This window comes from Labrus bergylta, chromosome 2, assembly GCF_963930695.1.
Source record: "Labrus bergylta chromosome 2, fLabBer1.1, whole genome shotgun sequence".
Classification (NCBI taxonomy): domain Eukaryota; kingdom Metazoa; phylum Chordata; class Actinopteri; order Labriformes; family Labridae; genus Labrus; species Labrus bergylta.
In genome coordinates this window covers 4,956,093-4,979,750 of record NC_089196.1, presented here as the reverse complement: position 1 = coordinate 4,979,750, position 23,658 = coordinate 4,956,093, and the positions used below count along the sequence as shown (strand labels likewise).

General features: G+C 41.6%; 1 protein-coding gene across 1 annotated transcript in view; it reads left to right on the top strand.

Moving 5' to 3' along the window:
• The first annotated feature begins 2,205 nt into the window (after positions 1-2,205).
• The window catches only part of si:ch211-158d24.2 (multiple epidermal growth factor-like domains protein 9), a 42,651-nt gene continuing 21,198 nt past the window's right edge, over positions 2,206-23,658 (top strand). Inside the window, exons 1-2 of the mRNA XM_020645471.3 lie at positions 2,206-2,910; positions 7,601-7,805. Of these exons, the coding sequence (XP_020501127.2) occupies positions 2,346-2,910; positions 7,601-7,805 (770 nt within the window). The 5' untranslated portion in view covers positions 2,206-2,345. The remainder of the gene's footprint in view (positions 2,911-7,600; positions 7,806-23,658) is intronic.

The following is a 23,658-nucleotide window of genomic DNA, read 5'->3' as shown; positions in this document are numbered from 1 at the left end:
ACTGCTTAACCTGAATTGATCAATAGTTAAATAAAGGGGTGAGCAACTGGCGGCCCCTCCTCAATCAAAGCCCCCCCCCGTCAATATCATATCATATAGGCCTATCAATCAATCAATCAATCAATCAATCAATCAATCAATCAATCTCTGTATAGCGCCATTCATAACAAATGTTATATCAAGACAGAAAAATAGCAAGTAAGAGATGTTACTCTTTCTTACATTGTGTTAACAAAGAAGCAGCAAAATTGAGCAAAGTTACAGTGAAAGAATATGACAGACTCTGTTGATTTTAATATTAAACTAAAAAGACAATATGTAGGCTACAAAGATCAAATGTATAACAACATGAAAAACATAAATATTTCTGGGGTTAGGGCAAGACATTAGAAGACAAAATTGGCTGTTATTGTTTCTGTTCAACTTTATTAGGATGCATAACTAAATACATTTCAAAATAACATTAGAGATAATCGCGAAATATGCTTTAATAAAAAAAATACTCCGTCTGTATAGCCCCAAATAATAAGTTAAAATTTTAAAACAAATAGTTCTTATATTGTCATGCCCTCAATAGCTGCACATTTTGTTAATGACTGCAAAAACTAAACAGTTAGGCTACTATTAACTGGATAAGCCAAATTCACTCGGCCACCGTGTTTGCTAATGCAGGTGTATGCGTCACGGTCACCTATGAATAATTATGGGTATTGAACGTATATAGCCTAACCTATGTGTGAATAAATGTAGGTACTGTAGAATTGGTAAGTACTTTATGTGCCCAACCTCAAGGTGGCGCTGTTCTTTTTGGAACTGTTAATTGCCTGTTATTTTGTGAAACAGTGACAATACAGTTTTACAAACAGAGTCAAAAAGGTATTTTTAGTCTACAGAAATTAAACTGGTTCTTGTTGTTATATTTAAGATGATGCTAAGATTTTTTTCTTAAATTCTTATCAGTGTTTTTTAATCTAAGCTATAGTAGGTTGTTCTTTTTCAATTAAGGTGTCTATGTTGTTCTACCATGCATTTCATGTTCCTGGGATTAATAATGCACATCTTTCTATCTGCCTGCCTACCTGCCTTCCCTTCCTGCCTATCTATCTAATGTAAACATTAAGTAACTTCTCCTCCATCCTGGAAATAATGCAGATAAGACTTCATTGATGTCCCAGAATAAATGCAGAATTGAGTAGGATTAAAATCAAGAAAAATGTAAATATAAAAATAACTTTTTGTTGGATAAATAAAAAAAAAACTGTCAACGACGATAAAAAAAACAAAACATAAACTGAAGTGCAGTAGCACAATGTCATAACCTGAGGGCGGTAGAGTAATAATAAACGAAATAGATATTTATAAACACTTCCATTCTCACTCTTAAAGTCCTGTCAGAAAGATTTTACTGAGAGAAACATGAACCCTTTTATTATTACATTTACCCTGTAAGTGCAGCTGACTGCGTTTGGATTAGACATTCATGACAAGCCTCTCAAATGTCAAGGCAGACAAAAAAAGAATATTACCACTTCCTGTGAAAACTGTCAAAATAAAAGATTCTAAAAACAAGCGCAGCTCATTGGGGCAACGTGTCGTAACATGTTGTAGCTAACGGACATACATTCATAGATGATTAAAATGCTGTAAAGATTTGAGTACTGACGTAGGAGAACTGGTTTTGTGAGCATATAAATGTTCTGCTGAGTCTTGCAAAAATAAATAGCAGACATCTATTCACAGCTGAAGGTTTTATAAGGCTATTCAAACACACCTTCAATCTAGAATATTTTTAAACATGAATTATTCCAGAAATGATCACACTGATGTGAAACGATGGACAAACTCTAGCCATTCGTATTTGAAGCTTAATAAATCAAATTCCCACGACAAAGGAGCTGCGAGCCTTTCCATAATAAACCTATCAGGGACTTGGTGTACAGAAAGTCTATAACAGTAGGCTATCAAACCATGTGACCCTATTTAAAAGGTAAAATACATTTCTATTGATTTTATGAATGGAAACGGTTATGTTTTGATTATTTTCAGAGGAGTGAGGACGTTTAATAATTTACAAATACAGTGTCTCCATATGGGTGTTTCAGCGACTGTCCAATCGCTGACGGAGCGTGCGTTTTGAAGCTCCTTCTCCTATTGGCTGTTGCGCACGTCAGTCAACGAGCGGCTCATGGTAGGTTGCGGAGCAGGTGAAGTGTTGACTGTGGTTCATAGGGCAACAAACAGCAGCGTACGCCGCCGGGGGACATCAATGGTGGAGTACGCGTCTATTCAGGGAAAGGTCTGAGGAAGACCATTACTGGGGCTTACATGGAGAGCTGAAACTGAATATGAGGCTAACATCCTTAATGATGTACATATCTCCGGTTCTGCTTGTTATTTTCTATGTATATATTGGATTTTCCGAAGCTGCACCTCGCATCCGCCCCTACGATGCGTCGCCTATCACCAGGAAGCCCGGCTCAGCCTCCGACACCTGGGAGACCTTCCACACCGACATGCCTCCTCCTCTCCCCGAGAGCAGGTCATCTCCCGGGCCTTTAGCAGGACTCACACCGGCGCCTGCTATTGTTTCAGCCGGCCCGACGACCACCACTACCAGCCCTATTTCTAAAACTGCAACCACCTTCCACCCCCATACACCGGACCCGACCACCGCCAGAGCTGCTACTACTACGACCACCACCGCCCTCGATACTCGATTAATGTCGGCCACGAAAAACCAAATAACAGCGCCGATTTCCAGGTTAACAAGCAAGAGATCCACGGATGCTCAGACACCACTGTTCACCCCGGAGAAAGCGCTGCAGACCATGGTGTCCATGGTGTCCCAGCGCACAGCGAACGATGCCTGGGCTGCAGATAATATTGGCACCTCAGTAGAGAATAGTCAAGGTGAGTGCTTTTTTAAATTTAAAGAGCTGCAGGGGAATAATGTTAACAAAATGTGTTTATTTGAGAGCTGTGGTTAATGATGCTGTAAAAAAAAAATATATATATATATATATATATATCTGGTCCAATTATTAGCCCACACAGTTGGTGTTGAATTTTTGGGATTAATCATTTTTAAGCTGTTCAAAGGAAAAAAAGCATCCTTGTCTGATAGAGCCTGCTAGAAGGAGCAGGGTGGTCGCACGGTGGTTTTTGACGCAGAGAGCGACCGAATAAACCAGATTGCAACAATGGGAGGCAGACCCCTCAGTTTGCACCGTATACCCCTAGATACATCCTAAATTCACAAAACCCCCAGTCTAATATAAACAGTATTCATGCACCACATATCCGCCCTGGATTTATTTTGCTGTGTAGCCTTTATTATATTCCAGAGGCCTTTTATTATAGGATGCCACTGTTACAGTGGGGCTGGAAAAAAAAAGGGGAGGGGGGGGTGGGCTTTGAGGGGGTGTGAGGTTGATCCTCTTGTTGTTCATTCAATTTATCCAATCCATCAGTGCACACAGCGACCATACAGGCCCATGATCCCTTTTTGTTTCAAGCATGGCATGTTGGTAGTGACAGGAAATTACAAGAAGCTGCTAAAATAGCTGCTTCATCCCCTCTATTGTTGTTTGCTTGGCATGCACAGAACAAGGCCATCCAACCAAAATGGCCAGGCAGAGAGGCAGGCAGGCCAAGCAAGCCATGAATGAGCAATGACGATGGAGCCCCTCCTCTCACACACCTCACACACACACACACACACACACACACACACACACACACACACACACACACACACACACACACACACACACACACACCAGTATCCATGTGGATGTGTTGTTCTCCATGCAGCTCTACACAGCAGCACAGACTGAGGGATGCCATCTAGAGCAGGTCCTCAATGTGTTAGGGAGGTGTGCTAAAGCTTGGGGGTGAAGGTTTCTAAGCACATGAGAGGAGGTCTCCCCCCCCCCTCCCCTTATTATGGGAACATGGAGCCCATTCATTCTTGCTTTCTTTACTACGTATACTTGGAATCAAATTCTGAGAAAGAGGAATCCAGATAAAAATGGCTTCACTTGTTTTCAGAAATTGTATATTTTATCAAAATCTGGCCATTTCCCCTTCCAGAGAAGTTATTTTGTCATGCCCTCAAACCAGAAGAGAAAACTGAGACTATCATATTTAATATTCTGACGGATATTGGCTCCGCACATGTTTTTTTTCCCTTCACATTGACCCTTTGTTCCCCATGCCCCGTACTACCTTACAGTCAGGATTAGCTTCAGTGAAAGGAGGGGGATTAGAAAAGCTGATCAAACTGGCTGTTTTTTTTTTTTTGCGGTGCTCATAAACGGCTCTTTATTTAAAAAAATGATTGTTTTAGAAGAAAGAAGCAGGACCATGCAGCGCTCTGAATGTTATGATGGTAATCCATATGGTAAACTAAAGTCTAACGTGTGCATTAAGTAGTGGGATGTATTCTCTTTGGTTCTGAATACATTTTAGACTTTTCTTTTTTTTTATTATTGTTTTTATGTTCGAGTATCGGTGAACCCCCCTGTGATGAAACCTGGATGTTTCTCTGCAGATTCTCAGACTTTTTTATAAACAAACACAAAGTTAATACATGAGTACGAGTAAAAAAAAAAAACAACAACATAAATCGTCATTATTTTTATTTTCCTTAAAAAATATCAAAAATCCTTTTTTCCCCCGCTTCGCTTGCTGCTTTTCTTTGTCTCGTGTGTCAGAAAATGTCTGAGCGCATGAAGACGCTGTTACCATTTTCACCATTACAGGACAATTCAAAGACTAACGTAAAGATGGCATCAACCCTATTATCTTTTATTATGTCAGAGAGATCAATGTACCATCAATGTGATGAATGTAGACGAGTTCTGAATGTACTCAGAATTCTTACTGTACTTGCCTGAGAAAAAAAAAATCGTAATTCAGCAAAAAATGTGGACCTTATCCTCCTCATTACCGATGAATGGAGCCAAAATGGCGTCGTGTCTACTGTCACAGGCAGCGCTCTGCATTGTGAATCAGTCAGTGTTATTTATTGCTGTTTTATTTGGTCCCCCCGAGTCTAAATGAAATGTGTGTCCTTGTCTGAGGTCATACTCCAAAGCTTGAAGCATACCATGAAAGCTTATCCAGGAACATGAGCGCTCGTCATTGCTGTAGCCTAAAGGCCTCTTACATGATGGTATCAAGTCAACAACAAAGGGCGTCACCTGGGTTAACGCCTCACATCAACTCTCAGTATGCATTCTCTGACAGGGTAGGGGCCCTTCACACACACAGGAGGTGTTTTCACACACTTAGGGTTTCTATTTCTTCGATATTTTCTGAATGCTGGTAAGGTGGTTTGAGGCTTAAGCTAACATTAAAAGAGCAGTAATTGTTCCCGCACAGAGGGCAGGGGGTTTTCTCAGTGGAAGCACAGACAGGTGAATCAGGCCAGAGAGAGGAGTTGTGAGACATGACTGGTCCTGAACAGCCTGCCGCTGCACGTGTCTGAATACCAGCCATGCTGTCGTTCCACTTTTACAGATAGGAGAAGAGGTGAACTCTTTTCGCCCTTCTCTCTCCACTACGCATGGGTCCAGTCCAATCTACATCAAACCTGTTGTGTGCCTTTCAGATCCCCTCCCTCGCCCCCCCCACCCCACCCCATCCCACACACCTAGAGGATGCCTGCTTTTTAACAATGAATCTGCGGTGTGTGAGGTGAAAAGCGTTCAGTGCGTCTCACACATTCTCAGGCGTGATTGGGGTCGACGTTTCTTCTTCAGTGGCCTTTACTGTAGTAAAGGCTCTGACAGTACACTCCACAGGCTTGCATAACCACAGGCCTTTCTTTGGTTACATAAAAATCCAGAAGCAACGGTGGAAGAAGAGCATTAATCTGAGTGGGATACATTAACATTCAGCTGTCCTTTCCCTCTTTATCAAACTGCTGGCTGCTGAGGTATATTGCTCAACCTGTGTGCATTCCACCTCTGAGAAACATTTTCTGCTTTTAATCTCACATCTCTTCATGTTGTCTGTTTTCTTTGTTTGCCCACCGAGCACCAAATGGAAGACGTATAGTCAGGCGTTCAGTCGTCACATGCCACACCTAACCTGAGATCAGATGAATAATAGATTGCCACTCTGTGCTCTGCAGGGTCATCCACATGTGTGTCATTGTATCCTGTGGGTGGTTGCCCTCGTTTTGAAGGGAACTAGAGCCCTTGTTGCAGCAGGTCTCAGTTTACCAGGTTTCTCATATTGGTCGTAGACTAACATACATCCTCATGAGGTAAATTCGTCTTGTAGGAAAATTACATAAAACAGATCTGAAGTCAGTGTGATCTTTTTTTTTTTTTATAAAGGACTTAATCAGGCTAACTGGAAACGACTACTTTGACACTTCAGCTTTCAGCGTTCCATTTTTAATGGGAGCCCAACTGTAAACAACAGTGTCCTCCTTTTGGTTCAGACTGAAACGTTCATCGTTTGATTGTAAAAACCGTTTCACCTCTAAAAATCAGTTTCACTCTTCAGCACATCTCGGGCCGAGCTCCCAAAATCCTTCACCAGCTCAGTGAGTTTAGAACATGAGCGATGGATGTAAAAAAAAAAAAAAAAAAAAGTATTATCCCCTATACTGACAGCTGACTGAATTAAAAACAATAAGGTAACAAAAAGGAGACAGTTTGTATTTAATGAATAAATCAGTCAGGCACATACTCCCTAAACATCATTCAAGACGTTTAGGTAGTAGTGAGTATCTTCAGTTTCCCCGTAATATTTTTTTTTCTCCTTTTTTTTGTTGGTAAAATCCATAAGTGATGATGGTGTTGTGTTTAGTGCAGCTGATAAATATACCTGAATCTTGCAAACCTCTTGAACTGAGAAAGTGTTAATTCAGGGGGGCAGCTGACGCTCAATGCTAGAGTCGCTCCAATGTGTCCTTGGGCAAGACACTTAACCCCTAAGTTGCTCCCTTCTGCTTCGTCGGCGGTGTATGAATGTGTCTGCATGGCTAATACATAGCTAACATAGCAGCATCAGACATCAGTGTGTGAATGTGTAGGTGTGACCTGCGGTGTAAAAAGTGCTTTGAGTAGTCTGAAGACTAGAAAAGTTATATAACTTTATATATAAAGTTATATAGCTTTATATATAAAGTTATATAGCTTTATATATAAAGTTATATAAACTCAAGTCCATTTACCATTAACTTCTGTGATATATGAATGTCAGTGTAACGTCATATATGTTTTCAAACGGCTCATTATTTACAAGCAGGAATCCACACTCTACATAATTAATACACAATGAAAACAGTTCTTCACATTTGAGAAGTTAAGCTCACACATTGGACGGTTGACTCTTTAGATTATTAAGTGACTGAAACAATCAGTTATCACAATAATGGAAATTCCCTGAAGCATCATTTTAAAAAATAATTTCAGTTTCAGTTTCTGTCCTTCAACTTGTGAACTTTTTGTTCTTAGCACATCAGTACAAAACAATTCACAGCTTAGTCTTAATATCCGTATATTTCCCTGACTAATGACGTTGTTTTCTTATTTTTTTTCTCCCTCTCCATTTGGCTGTGCTTCGTCATCCGTCCACCCAGAGAGTCTTTGTAACTGCAGCAGTGGTAGTGAGGGGATTCTGGATCCGGACGAGTGTGATCAGAGCACCGGTCAGTGCTCGTGTCTGTCCGGCTACACGGGGCTTCAGTGTGACGACTGCGAGGAGGGATACTTCACAAACGGCACCAGCGGCTGCCTGCCCTGCGCCTGTGACTCCTACGGCGCGGTGAACCCCCTCTGCGACAGGTGAGGCTGCTCTCTCTCTCTCTCTCTCTCTCTCTCTCTCTCTCTCTCTCTCTCCTTCTTTTGATGGGCTTTGTAACTCGCCCTGGGGTACCTGTGATGGGAGGCCATAGCTCGTGGGGTCAACATGCTGTTACAGGAAGAAGAAAAAAAGCTCAATGTGTGTGACGTGCTCTGAGGGAAAGTGTCCGTTTAAGCACCAATAGACGAGGCTACATATGTGTTTAGATTATTTTAAAGTGTTTGCAACTCAACACAAGTTAACGGTTAAAGATGTTAAAAACCTATAGTTCAAAATTTCCACTTGGACTTGAGGAAGAACTGGTCAGGTTTTAGTGGTCAAAGGTCAAGGTCACTGTGACCTCACATCTGTCCTGTGCTCGTGAATGTGATATCTCAGCAAGGCCTGATGGGAAATGTGTCATTCTTGTGTTTCTTTGAATTCATGTGTCGAGAACAATAACATCTGAGATTCATTAGTGGACATTCTCCCCCGAGCTCTGCCCCCCCCCACCACCCCCCCCACCCAGTACCTGTCTGTTCTGCTCTCATGAGAAGGATCTTCAAACAATCCCATGCTCTGCAGAGAAACACAGAGAGAGAGAGAGAGAGAGACTCTACGATCTCATTTCTAATGCAGGCCTATCTCTACTGTCTTTTTGTTATCAGTGTAATGAATTCTTTCTGATACTTCCAGCTGATATATTACCATTGAGGGAGTCGAGTTTAAGGAGTCGTATAAAAATATGAATCCACAGAGAACCATTGTGCAGTTTTCCATCAGCCTTTGGTTGGTTGGTTTAAGAGCCTCATAAGCTTCTTATTTTTGTTTTACAGCCGACTACGTAACCGTTTGGTTCAATCTCAGCTTCATCAAACCTTTTTTTTTCCCCAAACAACTGAAATCTGTTTTTATCAACTTAAAGTCTCAAATAAACCCTTCATTAACGAGCTGCAAAGCACCAGTTGCAGCATAGCAGGCAGCACGCAAAGAGCCAGATATCTTTGTCACGAGATGGTGGAGACCAAAACAGAGCTCAAAGGAGACTTAATGTTGGACTTTTGAGTTTGACATCCTGGAAAACAAATCACAATCGGGCATCTGTTTCTCAAGAGCTTTTCAATACCAATGTAGTAACTGGCAGCAGGTTGCTATTTGATTTTTGTATATTTAGATGTTCTTTAACAAAAGGAAACCGGGGACGGGCTTCATTGGTGTGAATGATGTACATCATGGGGACCTTGACTGCGAGCAGAGCTGGGGACAAGTCTGCTTATCTCTTAATCATTCATTATCTTTGGCCTAATTTTGGAAAAAACAAAACAATTACTGAGATTTTGAACTTCTGGTTAATATGGTTTCCTTTAACGTCATTTTTGTTCCTTAAATTAACTTCCTTTTTTTGTTCCCTGAATTCACTTCCACCAAGAGCATACCTCCTTGTTTACTTCTTATTCTTAAATAACAAGCCCTCATGCCCGTCTCTGGCCTGGACACTTTATTGTGAAATGCTTTTTGACATACCTGAAGTGACTTCCAGAGTGAAGATAGTGGTTCTATTGATAATAGATGTTCAATACAGATACGTGTGTCATTTTAAATTTCCCTAAGTCATCGTGACCTTTGAAGAAGTTGAAACTATTCACATTGCTAAAATCAGATGTTTTTGTTGTTAAACAAACTGGTTAACTTTAACTTCAGTTGATTACAAACGGATGAACTGCTATCCAAGTTAACGTCTTTGTTTACAGATTAACGGTTACATTCTTGATTGACTGTCTCTACCTCTGACTGCTATATAGCATAACTTCTGGCTAGCTCATTGGTCAAGTGGGTCTTGGGGGAAGTGACTAAACATTTGAAGTTTTTTTTACAATATAAGTAGAAAGCCACCGAAGTTCAGGATGAGTGAAACAAATGTGTTTTTCAGGGAATGACAAAAACACTGGTGTGTAGGAGATGGTCTCACAAGACATCGGTGATAGGAAGAGATTTGATGTGTTTATACCTCGTTGTAGCATCGTCCCCGAGTGTTTGGTGCTCAGCTGTTAGAAACCATGAATGCAGCTGTAACAGAGTTAGGACTTTGTGTTCTTCTGGATCCATTTTTAGAAATGATAAAGCTTAATCCGGGGCCGCATGGTGTAACCTTCCACAAAATTCAAATCTAATCTCATATGGGTAAAATGACTCTCGTCCATGAGGTTAAAAGAAGTCAGATTCTTGGAAAGATTTTTGAATAGATTGAGACACTCTGCAAAGACTCTTTTTGGGATACTCAGGTGAGAGATGGCATCCTGTGTGTGGTCATTTGGGCTCCCTCCTTCCTCAGTGTTAACACTGGAAGGCCCACGACACCTCCAGAGGGTTCAGCAGCTAATCCCAGCATCCCGAGCTCACTCCCTACATGCCATCTGCTCACCTGAGGGACCAGGTGGAGTCCCTTCTCTTTTAAACAGAGCCACTGAATCCCCTTTTCGGCAGCTTTGGAGAGGTCTTTGACTGCCTGCCGATGGGCCTTCCCCTCGCACTCCCATCTCCCTCCAGGCAGTAGCCTGGATGTTGCTGTGGCTATAAAACCCTCTGCTGCTGAAAACTAGGCATTAGCTGAGAAATGTGACAACAAGCTGTTAAGCAGCCAGGCAGAGAGGAAGAGAGAAGACAGAGAAATGCGTGTCGTCATTCTGTATGTGGTGTAAGTAGTTTACTTTAATGTTTCTCAACGGCTGAGGTTGGACACGATTTGCATAAAAAAAACATGTGATTGGACTTGTTTTGCATACATGTGCCCGATTGGTCCAAACACCCGCCTGAATTGCTGTGCAAGCACACAACTGTTCAAACACTGAATGTACACCTTTCCGTGAGTAAATGTGTGACCACAGAGTGAGTACAGTTGATGACTGACAGCCCGCCACAGTGTTCTCCAGAGCGTGGGAAAAACAAGACGGCTAATTATATCACTGTGATCTAAACTCTGAAACAAGCTATCAGACTGTGAAGATTTATCCTGAGGATTGGTCTTTATTTTTAGGTGTCTTCATTCATTGTGGCCTGAGAGATTTTCAAAATAAAGGTTTTTGTGTGTGGCTTTTTATGGAGTGCCCTCTTGCAGTCGTACTACTGAACAGACTCAGTGAATTAGTGTTTGTTATCTCATAAGGACTGGGACAAGATGTTCTCTGGCTCAGACGTTCTGGATAGTGTTCATCATATCTCCATGGCCCTGCAGAATCCTCTTCTGTTCATTGAGTTGGGGGGCCACTATTCCCGCAGACCGCCCAGAAGGCAGCGTAAACGTTCAGATCCTGCTTACCCGTCAAATTCAGAGCACGAAGACAAACAGCAGACCGTGCATGCAGCTTCTCCACAAGTCACAAGAGCTTGCGACTTGGAAAGGGAGGCTGCGTGTGTGGGTTAGGAACGTGGTAAAAATAGCGGCTGTACTTTCTGCCTCTAACCATGAAAAGGAATGCTTGCCTCTTTTCAACAGTGTGTGGAGGATTTGTGTTGTCATACTCCGGGAAAAAAAAAAGAAAATACGTCACCGCACACAGGCTTACATAAGCTGAATCCTAAAAGGTGAAATCTTTCTCATGTTGTGAATCCTTAAAATTGCTGTGTTTGGAGCGGAGTGGGATGTAGGTGAAGGTGCATGCAGGAGGGTTATTTCGGGGCGTTCAGCTTTCTCACAGTAACACACCTAATACAGCCCTTCTCAGACAGTCTGAGCCAAGCCTGGTCACCGCTAGCCCTGCTAGCATCGCTCTCCCTGCACCCCACCCCCCCGCCTCAGGAGCTTATCACTGTGAGTTATACAGATTAGCAAGCTTTCCTACCCCCCGGGCTGCTGCTTTAAGTTTCTTTCCCATTAAGTAATGAGCAGTCACGCTGAGATGGAGCCAGGTGGAGCTTTAGTTGTGTCCTTTACAGTGACAGTGAAAAAGAGAACAAACAACACAATGATTTTATACATGTTTAGTATAAAAGTCTTGGAAGCTTGTGAGATGATTTCTGCCATCATCCTGCCAGAAAGATGCACGCTGACATGACAAGGTCATTTAACGTTTGTGTGGCATAAAATTCCAATCTTTGAGCCCTGTTAGCTATCATCGTCTGTAACCTTCTGATAGACGATAAATGCCTCTTAGAACGGATGTTCATCTCTCAGTAATTCCGGTAAAGCCGGCGTTAGCTTGAACAACTTCCCGGCTAGACTTCCTTTAATGTGCGGCGTTGACGTCTGCAGTGTAAACTCCATCGTTTCTTGGTCCACAACATCCTGGAGTCAGGCCCGCTCGTCTGTTTTGTGTCAGTTCAGTTCAACAGTCGATTTATATTAGTCACACAGCAGCTTCATGCTGACTCACTTCAGCGGTATGGGTCCGAAGTTCGAACCCTCTGCCTCACCTTTTTGTAAGAGGTAAAAACAAAAAACAGTGATGAAGGAGTGATGTTGTTTTACCGTTAACCTTGACTCAAGGTTCCTTGAGTCCAAACGCTGAGTCAACACCGGGGTAGACGGAGGAGCCAGCGGGCAGGCCGGAACATTTTGAGGACTTTGTAAGTGTGCGAACACATCAGCGGTAAGCGTCTACCTCGAAGAAGGAGAAGTGAGCAGCTACAGAAAATGAAAGTGTCTACAAGTCAGAGGGAAAACAAGGTGAATACCTGACCAAAAAGGGGGAGGGGTTAACTGCATTGTCACAGGGACAATAAAAAAAAAAAACCTCAGCAGGCATACAGTTCACACGTCCAGGGAGCAGATGGCGGGTGCTGTCAGGCTCAGTAAAAAAGCAAAGCCAGTATTAAGAGGAGTCTTTTTTACAGCACATAGAGACTGATGAGACACTTCAGCCTTAAACAGCCTTTAGTGTATTTTTGTTCTGGTTCCCTAAACGGTGAAGGCTATATCACGTACCCTTTAATGTACACTCAGACAATAGCTGATGTGTCCCTTGTGATTTCACTCCATCAGTCTTGTTTACAGCTGTTATGTATGATATCAGGAGCACTGATAGACACTCACCAATAGAGAAAGGTTTACTTTCAGATACCCGACTGACACACACAGCGAGCTGGAAAAGCTGGAAAGTTCTGATTTGTATCCACAAACAGTCACACACATTACTCAGTCTGCCTCACAGTTTGTCTGAGGCATCATTACATAAGAGCAGGAGGACACTATATATATATATATATAGCTAGCTAGCTTAATGGCAGATAGAGCTCTCTTCTAAAAGGCTCCCTTTCTTTTGAAGTGAAACCAGGGATCTGGATTTGTGCACAGCGTTTGATATGACGTCATGCTGCTGACTCTGCTGCGTACTCACTGTGTTAATAATCATCCCTGCACTTGATTTGTTTTTGTATGGTTGTGCATTTGTATGGATAACCGGCCAAATTTAGACGATGTGACATCACAGGGAGATATATTTTCAGCAGCTAGGATGGACTGTAATAGAATACTTATTTTCAGCTTTGTGAAACATCAATGTAAACCTCACAATCCGGCATCACTTCCTGCAAATCAAAGAGGAATTACTTTGCTTAGTCATTCAGCAGCCTCATACAGGAAGAGAAAACAAACAGAAGTGTGCTCTCTTAAAGTAAACTCACGTGACATTTTGTGATTTCTGAGCATAAATAGGGTACTTTTAAAGCTGGGCCTTATGATTAAATATCATTTGGTCTTAATGACTAACAGGTACTAAAAGTTTTGGAGCTGCCTCCAGTAGATCTTTTAATCCGTTAGCCACGGGACAGGCTGTAACGGGTGTGACGTAATCTTTTAGGGCAAATAAGCCCGGTCAAAGTGCGTCCTGTAATGTTCTTGTTTCTGCCTCTGACAGCTCCACATTGTTATTCAAACGTCTGACAACATTACAGAAAGAAATGCTACTCTATGAAGTTTTTTAATGGAAGATCTTGAATGTAAATACAGACATTTTCATTTTGTTTTTGTTTTTCAGTCCCATTAACAGTAAATGTTCCTTACAGGACACAGTAGTAGTCTCGAGCTGCCTTGATTGGTTAGTTTGTATGTGTGTTTTTGTGTTGGACCAAGGCTTACTCTTATGAACACTGCAGTAACCTAACATTAAAAAACAAGCTAATTATCCAAGCAGCAGCTCTTTATCTGTCCTTGGAGCTCAAATGGCTGTTTTCATTGTGCAGTTATTTGGTCTGATATCATATGTTAAGGGTTTTTCCGAAGACTAAAACAGGAGTACCACAGGGTTCTGTTCCTGGTCTTCTTCCTTATATGAAGATGACTTTCCATAATCATGTTTCGGAGCAGTTAAACAGCGGTTGTTAAATTTTAAAAAACCTTGTCACTATTGTCAAGCACTTTAAGTCGACTTCTTTTGATCTGGAACATAATTTGCCGTCAGGGATAACAGTGCAGTCATTGCAGCTCATTTCTTTACGCTGCCAACTGAAGTAATGTCAGTGTAATGTCATTATATTGGGGGGGTGGCCCGCCCGCACATTTTAAAGATTTATTTTTGGGCTAGAGTCGGAAATCAGGGAAAGAAGTCATTTAAGGATACCTTTCCGATAGAAAAGGACATGTCATTAAAAGTAACACATGAATACCAAGATTCCTTAAAGTGTTTGTGTCGCCGTGTCGGCATGTCGGCTTGTCCCCACCCCCCCAACGCTTTAAACCTAGAGGAAACACTGAATGTGTTGTTGCAATTCCAAATCGTTTTGTACCCGTTACTCATTTAGACCAATTTTAAAAAAAAAGCAGAGTTTTAAAATGTATGGAATTCCCCTTTAGGATTCACAAGCGTCCTTCAAGTCTCGATCAGGTGGCTAATGATACTATGCCACAGCAGTCATAATAATTCAGAATCATTTGAATAGGGGCACTGATGGACTAGCGGTTGGGTCGCTCCCCAAGGAGGTTCTACAGCTGGCGACCCGGGTTCAAGTCTGACCTGTACTGCCTTTCCCGTATGTCATTCCCCTCTCTCTCGCTGTCTTTCCCAATTTCTTACTCTATCCACAAGTGAATCCTAATATTCATTTGAATAATAAGATTAATTTCATTTGTAGTGGCAAAATGCACTGGAAGATCACTGTCTTGTATTTTACATTTGCTCCTTCTTTACCCTCAGATGTCAAAATAAGTATCAGTGTCTGAATGTGAATTTTAGGCTGCTAATAACCAGCTGTAATGTTTTACAACATAGATCCCAGTTTGTACATCAAATGAGGATACAGCCGTTGATCATAACAAGCTTCAGGCTCATTTTAGGGCTTTAGGTCGATGATTAACTCATCCTTCACAAGAACTACTGATAACGACATGACCTATGCTCGATGTCTAGATGGTTGAAGTTCACCTATAAGCTATAATAGCAGTGTTCAGTGGGTGTGTGTGTCTGTGTTTGTGTGTTTTAATTCACCTATTGTACTGCCCTACAGGGGAAGTGTACCACACATTTGGGTTGGCAAAAAATGGCTGAACGAAAAAGGACTTTGGCTACACCACCTTGTTGCTGGAACTTATATCAAAGGATTCAATCAATTTATTTTGGCATTCAGGCTGTGTGCTCTCATAGCTTAATGTGACTTTGATTAGTCTCTGAATTGTACGATATCAAACAAAGTTCGGCATGATTTTCAGTCTAATGTTCTAGAAATTATAGATTTAGTGTGGTGGATGTGGGATATAAATAATGATTAATAAGGTCCAATGCTGGTTACCTTTTCATCCACAGCTAGACAATAACTGTGTGAACTTGATGTGAATGTTGGATTCATGGGTAGTTCAGAAAGTGACAGAAATTGGTGACACAAATGCCCAATTTCCCACACGGTCAAAATGAGCGGGTGTATGGATGTTTCCCTGACAAAGCTGACATCACTTTTAATGGAGTAGATTTCACACTTGCGCAAAAAGCTCCTGAAAAATTAACATTTGCCTTCTTATTTCAGCGGAGCAGCATGCTTAGATTTACCGGTTGGCACTTAGGATGTTGCTAACCGACTTTTTTTCCTTGTTGGTTATATGGGAATTTAAATTTAGACTAACTGATTAGTTTAAAGGTAAGAAACAGCCATAAACAGTAAAAATTAGAACAATTTGTTTAAAATCGTCTGCTGGTAAACAATGTCATTTGATTTGCAGATTAAGTTAGCAGTTCTATCACTGCAGGCCTTCAGTCCTCCTTGCATGTCAACATTCACATTCCTGTTCGAAATATAGTGATGTATGATTGAAATGTTGAAATGCCAGTTTAACCTGACACAGCCTACATTATTATCTCCATTTTCTAGATCAAAATATTGCCCAGCCGTGCTGCTCCCACGAGATGCTATCTGTTCACTTTGCTTGTTTACATCCGGGTTGTAGAGCGGCAAGCGCAGGCTCTCCCTACTCTATGGCTACAGCCCTGGCTAGTGGCGAGTGGCTGCATTGCAGTTTGACGATGGCATTTGACTGGCATCCGTTGTCAACAGCATAAAATATTAATGTTTAATATATCCGACTAGTAATTGCAAGCGAGAGTGACAAAGTCTAACCCTTTAGTCGACTATGCACATCCCTTGTTGGCACCGAACCCAAATTATTGTTTTCATTTTTCAGTTATTTGTTCTTAAATAGATTTTGGAAGAAATTCACATTTGGCTCATATGTAATAGGGTTTTTCTGAAGATTAAAATGGGAGCACCACAGGGTTCTGTTCCTGGTCTGCTTCCTTGTGTAGTATATCAAAATTAGCTACCATAATAATCATGTTTCGGAGCAATTTTTCACTTGCAGATGATACAATCTTCAGGTCTAACTACTCAATACGTTTCCACATCATAGTTCTTAAATCATTGGCTCATATGCTACATACATGTCCCCATAATACAGATAAGAAACAAAACAAAAGAAATATTGGCACTACGTGGAAAGTCATAAGTTTTAACAGAGTAATCGTATTTCATTCTGAGGATACCACAAATACATAAACCATCTCATAGTTATTTAAACAACTAACTCAAACACAGAAATGTCAAATCATTGGGGCTCTAAAGGAAACGGTAGTATTTTTCTTTTAGAAATCATGTAAACATTCTGTTGTAATCCATCCTGTAATTGTTACGATATTTCAGGGTTTCAGCATTTTTATCCTTTAAAGAAATCAACGAAGGAAAATCAATCAAGTTGATCCCGTAGACTGTATTTAAAACATGGACGTCGTGTCTCTCAGTGATGTCATTCATTGCTTTTTTAAGTGCAGTACTGAAGCCCAACAATGTCGGTCAACGTATGGAAAATGCTGCCTCAAACTAACTTTTGCTCAACCTAACAACAGACAAAGAGGTGGAGCTGAGGTGGAGGCCTTTAGCCTCTTAGCAAACAACTGAAATGTGCTCGTCTGTAAACCACACCCCTAAGTATATAAACTCTTAACCTTTTATAATCAAACAAGATGAGTTCTAAAAAAAAATCCCCTCCGTACAGTGTGTACCAATACATGACCTATTCAAATTAAAACAGTTTTTTGAATCCAACTGTAAACATGTTTATGTTTCCTTTAAAAATTGACATTTTAAAATGGACGTTAATGTGATTTCCAGGGTTTTTGCATGTAGCGAGGTCACTCGAGGAACTGCAGTTTTTTGGCATTGCAGCAATAGCTTAATTTTTTTAACCCCAGATGTTGCTGCTTGTTTTATTCTATACAAGGCGGGTTTAAGAGCTGTTGAAGCATTTCTGTCTGCAAGCTGGTGTGGTGAGGTGCTTCCTGAGAATTACTATCGTTCATTAATAAAAAAAATTAAAAAAGTAACGTTTGTTAATTTGACATATTAGGAGTCTTGTACCTGAATGTCCTGCCCAACATTTGTGTGTGTAAAAATGAAATGGATTGCTATGATTGTGGCATCAAGAGGCATTTTGGTCTGTGTCTTTTAAAAACACCCCTAACAAAATGAAAATCATCAGATAGGTTTCAGATTTCTCTTATTTTGCAAATTGTTATGTGGATGCCAGCTAAACACTCGCCAGTTAATATGTCCTGGATCAAATGTTGTAATTTGAGTAATTCACTGATCAGTGGCAGTTGCACATGAGCAGATGGAGATTGCTTAACCAGTAGAAAGATTTGGAATTACTCCAAACCGGAGACCTAAAAAACAAAAACCCAACAAATGAAATTCCCCTCAGTTCTAGCAGCTCTTTGGAGCTGGGTGACATGTGTAATCTGTAACATCACTAATGAGATTTCCTCCTCTTCTCATCATAATGTGGCATTCTGCCTGCACTCTCTGTACAAATCATGTGGTGTAAGACAAACACATACTGTTACCCCATTTGTTGAGTGAGGTCATGCCAATATTTGCCAAATGCGCCGCTTTAACCTCTTGTTTCTGTCATTTGGTATCAGTACTGCATTTGGGTCAGCTCCTCTGGGCATTGTCTGTAAGGCATTTCTTTTGACAATACTGTACGAAAGAGCCTCAGCCTGTAATGAAATATTGATTGTGGGTGCAGATGTTTCCGCCTCTGCATCATGTGTCACTGTGCTGTGGATGCATCTTTTCCATCAATGTGTCTTTACTTTGCATCGACTGCATTCTGTTTGTTCACACATTGTACTGAGGGGAAAAACAGAGATGGTTGTGCTTTCACATGTCCATTAATTCAAATGATTTCAGGAAGCAATGCCCTAAGTAAAACCGTGTCTAATATCCAGATGTTATTAGAAAATGTGGATGAAAAAACTAACTCTTTAGATCCGCAGTTGGACGTTTTTTTTATTTTTTTTATCTAGTCTGTAAAAACAAACACAAACCCTAAGGCATACTAAGCAGGTCTCAGAGGCTAAAGGTCACAGTTTTAAGACAAAATCCAATGCAACAACATCTGTTTTCAGTCGAGCATTTTGACTTCCGCGTGCTGCTGCTTAGAAAATAAGGGAAGCAGTGAACTGATTCGGAGCGTCCTGCTGTCACCAGAAAGCAGCAGTGGACTGCAGGGCTGCAGGGTTGGAGCCACATGTCTGAGTCCTGACTGATGGCTGCACTCAGGAGACCTGCAGTCAGTGCGTGACTGGACTATCCCATCTGTGCCTGTGTGCTCGGTGTAGAGACTGAGACTGCCCTTTTAGATAGGTAACAGTGTGTTCCATCATGTGAAATATCAAAATAGAGGTGGAGACAATTTCTGCAATTGTATGAACGTGTGTTTTTGCAAGATTTTTAGGCTCCAGTCATCTTATCATATCAAATGACACTAATACGTGTTTCGTTACCAGTTGTTGAGTCACAAACGTTTTTACATCCAACAAGCTTAGAACATAAAAGATGGACAATTGGACAGGTTTGTTGGTGTTAAAACACTCTTGGACTAAGATAGGTGTAACGTTTTTTTACACCAGGGGGAAGTATGCACTTTACTTACATGTTATGTAAATGCAAGACTCAAAAAGCTGTTTTCACATATGCACTTCAGGTGGACTGCCCCTGAAGTCCTCCTGAGTTGGTTGTTCACACGTGCAGCTAACAGCAGGAGTCTATCCCTGGCATGACGTAAAAAGAAAGTGGCCGACAAAGCAGCAGAGTCTGCTGCACCAGTGGTGCTCTGAGAGGGGGGTCGGTCCCGAGACACTGAGAGGGGGGTCGTGAGATGCATTTGAAAAACAAATGAAAATTTTAAATGATTTAAAATTGCATATGTTACCCATTATTGTCACCACCCCCTTCCACTCGCTCCCAGTGAATTTTCCTGAATATCTCCTGCGTTGTCAGATTAGCTCGCCCTGACTCCATGCAGGAAATTTACCAGAGGGGGCTCACAAGAGAAAGTCCGGGTAAAGTCTGGAAAAAGTTGGCTGTTTGCATTCACACATGCAACGGATATTTTTAAGGAGTTTTGTGCAAGTGTGAAAGCACTTACTGTATAATCCCACATCCCTTTTGTGTGGCAAGGTTGTGTAATACTGTGTCCCTAAAGTAAAAAAATATGAAGACATATGATGAACTGAAATCTGTGACAAAGCAGAACACCTCACAAATGTTTCCAGTTTTTATCAAACGGTGTTTCATAAACTTCTAGACCTGCTAAATCCAAAAATTTAATTTCAGTCCATGTGAAATCTCAGAGAGCTCCGCCTCCTCAAATCCATTAAGTAATCATATCCAAGAGTTTAGAAAACATAACAGCATTCACCTTGACTACATGATATGAATGTTGCTACTGCTAGATGTTTTTTTTTCTTCTGAGGACTGGTTCGTTAATTCTCTGAAACATCCCGTCCTGTCCACGCTTGTTTTGAGGACTTGTAGGCTGGCAGAGTGAGGTATGATCCAGGAACAGTGGATCACAAGTCCTGCTGCTCGGCTGCTTAACACACCCTTTCAGGATTTGGCAGCACACCCAGCAATGCAACTAAACCTGCTTAGTGCAGCTCCCTTTTTTTATTCCTGCCAACCATTCACCTCCCGGTAATTAAACTGGTGCTCACCTCCCCTGCATGCTGCAGAGAGGATGTGTTTCGCGACTGTCTGCTTTTATCCGACACGAGGAACAGCCGACGGGCCAGCATCGCCGCGGCAGCAGCCTCAGAATGGGGTTAAGCTTTGTGGCGCCCATGTAATACTGACCTAGTTAACATGCAGATCTGACGCAGAGCGGCTGGGCCAGCACAGCACAGAGCAGTGAAATCACACCAAAACAATAACATCCCCCTCCTCCTGGACAAGAGGTCGCAAATTAACACCAGGATTACTGAGCACTGAGGGAGAAGGTTTTAGCATCTGACAAGCATCATTTCTGTGCATCCAAGATTATAATCTGTCCTCACCCCCCCCCCCCCCCCCCCCCCCCCCCCCACACCCCCTCTACTGGGGCAACCTGGTGGGTCTGCAGGATGCATATTAGATGACACATTTCTAAATAAATTATGATCTTAGTTTTGAGCTGCTCAGTCTCAGATTAGGGCCCCATGACATCCGTTTGAATTTATCTGAAATCTGTGTTTTTTTACCACATTTTTATCACCTGAACGGAGGCTACCCTCGTGTCCTGGCAATGCTCCTCTTTGTTTGCAATGCTACACCAGAGTGCTTCATTTTTCCAGTGGAATAACTGATTCTCACGTCTCTTGCCTCTGCCGATGTGTGTGCAACGAGGGAATGTTAGCTGAAGTGATGAGCTCTTGCTCGCACGCTGCCTCTCTCTGTTCTTGATATGAGTTTCTGATTGTAAGTGGTCATCACATGTTTTCTTGCAGGGTTTCAGTCAATCGTATTTAGCCTCTCCATGTCTGTCTGTTGTGTCGGGGAGACCAGCCTCGCCCCTAGGGGTTGAAAACAGGTCACACACAGACAGGCTGACGGGAGCTGCAGCGGCCAAAATATGGTAGAAACTCTCATCATAGTTTTTATCTTTTCATTTAGCTCAGGCGATGTGAAAAACAGTTAAATATGTAGGTAGACGTGTTGTTTGAATCTCACCCACATTTCAGCAAATTCCACGGTATCCTGTGTGTTACAGTTGATTTCATTTTCATTCTCAAACTCTGTGATTTGTCTCTTAGTGTTGGGGCCATTTCGCAGATGATATCAGGAACAGGTCATGGCAGGACGTTCAGGCCAGTTTCCTGATATTAGCTCTGCTACTGAATTTCCAAAGTGATTGTTTCCAGCCATGATCATACTTTATATCTCATGTTTAATAATCAATCAATCCATCAGTTTTATTTTTCTAGCGCCAACACATAGCAAACATTATCTGAAGACCCTGTAAAGGTCTAGACCGTACTCTTTGTCATATTTACAGTGGCCCATCATAAGTCCACCATGAGCCAAACACTTTGCAACATTTAGCAAAGGTACCACGGCAACAAAAACCTCCATGGAACAGTCAGAAACCTCGATCACCACCAGACTCAAGATGATCTGCTGCGATTGTGCTTGATTTTGAAGATAAAGGGAGATGCAGAAACAGAGATGGAAGGAGACAAACAAACAGAGCAACAAACGTAAAGTTATTGAAAACTCTAATTATTATTCTAATATTACAGTGGAGGGATTTAGTGACATTTTTCAACTCTTACAAACATTTTCCTCGAAGATATAATTGAGGGAAATCAAACTGTTCTCCCGACTGCTGCAGGGATTATTAGCTAGAGGTTGTTTTTTGTTTCTTATATATGAAAGACATGATACAAGAACACCATCTGGCCTTACAGACATGCTGGGAAAAAAACTGAGTGGGCAGCAGGTTTTTCTGTGCATAGAGTCTTTATTAGCTGATGGTGAGCAGTCATAGTAAAGGACACTTTAATGGGGGCTGAAACTAAAAAAGATGTCCATTACCTTTTAATTCTCCTAGTTATTTCCATTCATGGTTGGGGTGATTAACGTTATTGAGATATTTAAGTGTAAGTTTAAATCAGGGCTCAACCAATGTGGGGATTTGTGTCCAATATGGGTATTGGGAAGCAGGATGATACAGAGGATGTAGTTGATTTTTTTCTACTGTATTTATGTGTAAAACTTTGCACATTCTTCCATTAAAAACAAGTTATGATCTCAAACAAGTATTGTATCTCTGTGAGTTATGCTTTCTGAAACGATCATTCATGCCTGTTTCTGGACACTGACAGTGGTTGAGGTCATGCCAGGCGTGTGATCGTTCATCTATTGTCTGGCACGCGTGGTACTTTGTTTTCTCGTCTGACAAGCCGTCGATGGAGGTCAGCTTAAGCGGCGTGTGTCATTTGTATGCTGAATGTAAGCGGTGAGGAAGCCACGCCCATCTGGCGCACACCGGCCGACGGGCTGCCTGTTTGTTTTGGGAGGGAGAGCAGTACATACTAATCCTCCTGAATCCTTAATTGTTACAGAGCGGGAAGTTTGTTTCTCTTCTACATCATGAATATGATTCCATCTGTGTTTTGATCCATGACGGTCAACAGAAAGAGAAAGTGTTTTCTCTCACATGGGTTGTTCATTAGCTAAGATGCTAATGTGTTTAAAACAGATGAAGAGGTCTGGAGGTCCAAGAGCTTTGTAAAGATATTTATGTCAGTCAACCAGCAAGGACAAAAAGAGCGAGGGCCACTCCCCCAGGAAGCTCTCTTCATCACATCCCTGCTCCCTCTGTAATGAGACAGGGCTTCAAATATGGAAATGAATGTTCATCTAAAATCCCTCTCCAGTTCAGGTTTGTTCACAGCGTTAAGCTCCCAGCTCCAAATGCTCATCATGGAGTTTTCTTTTTGCTGACACATACAGGTGATCAATAAAACCAAATAAAGCATAACGGTTCTCATTACAGCGTGAAGGTAAAGACAGATTTGTCCACTTTAAGGTTATAAAAGATTCCCCAGTGTGAAGTGGTGTGCCCACAGGATTCTCTGTTCATCTCAGTGATTGTTAAACTGGGAGATGCTTACTGGTTTCCTCTTGAGTGCTTTCAGTAGACATGTGTTCATTTTCTCACGTCTGTGTTTTTCCATGAAGATGGACACGCCTCTGACGACACGCTCACCAGATCTGCACAGCCTAATGCGCCCCCTCTCTCATGCAGGCCATCACTATAAATCGAATAGTCAGTTCATAGATTGTAGAAAAAAATAATGATCAGCTTTCTTTTGATCTTTTAGAGGGCAATTTTTACCTTGACTGGAGACAGCTGAAGAGAGACAGGAAAGAGAGAGAGAGGGGATGACATGCAGCAAAGGGCAAAGGTTGGATTTTAACCCACGCTTGCTGCGGGGAGGATTTAATCCTCCGTACATGGGGCGCGCGACATAACCGCCAGGCCATTCAGAGCGCCTGCTCTCAGCTTTTTGAAAATGCTTCATTTAAATTTGAAAAGTCTGTGTTTTAGACGAAAGG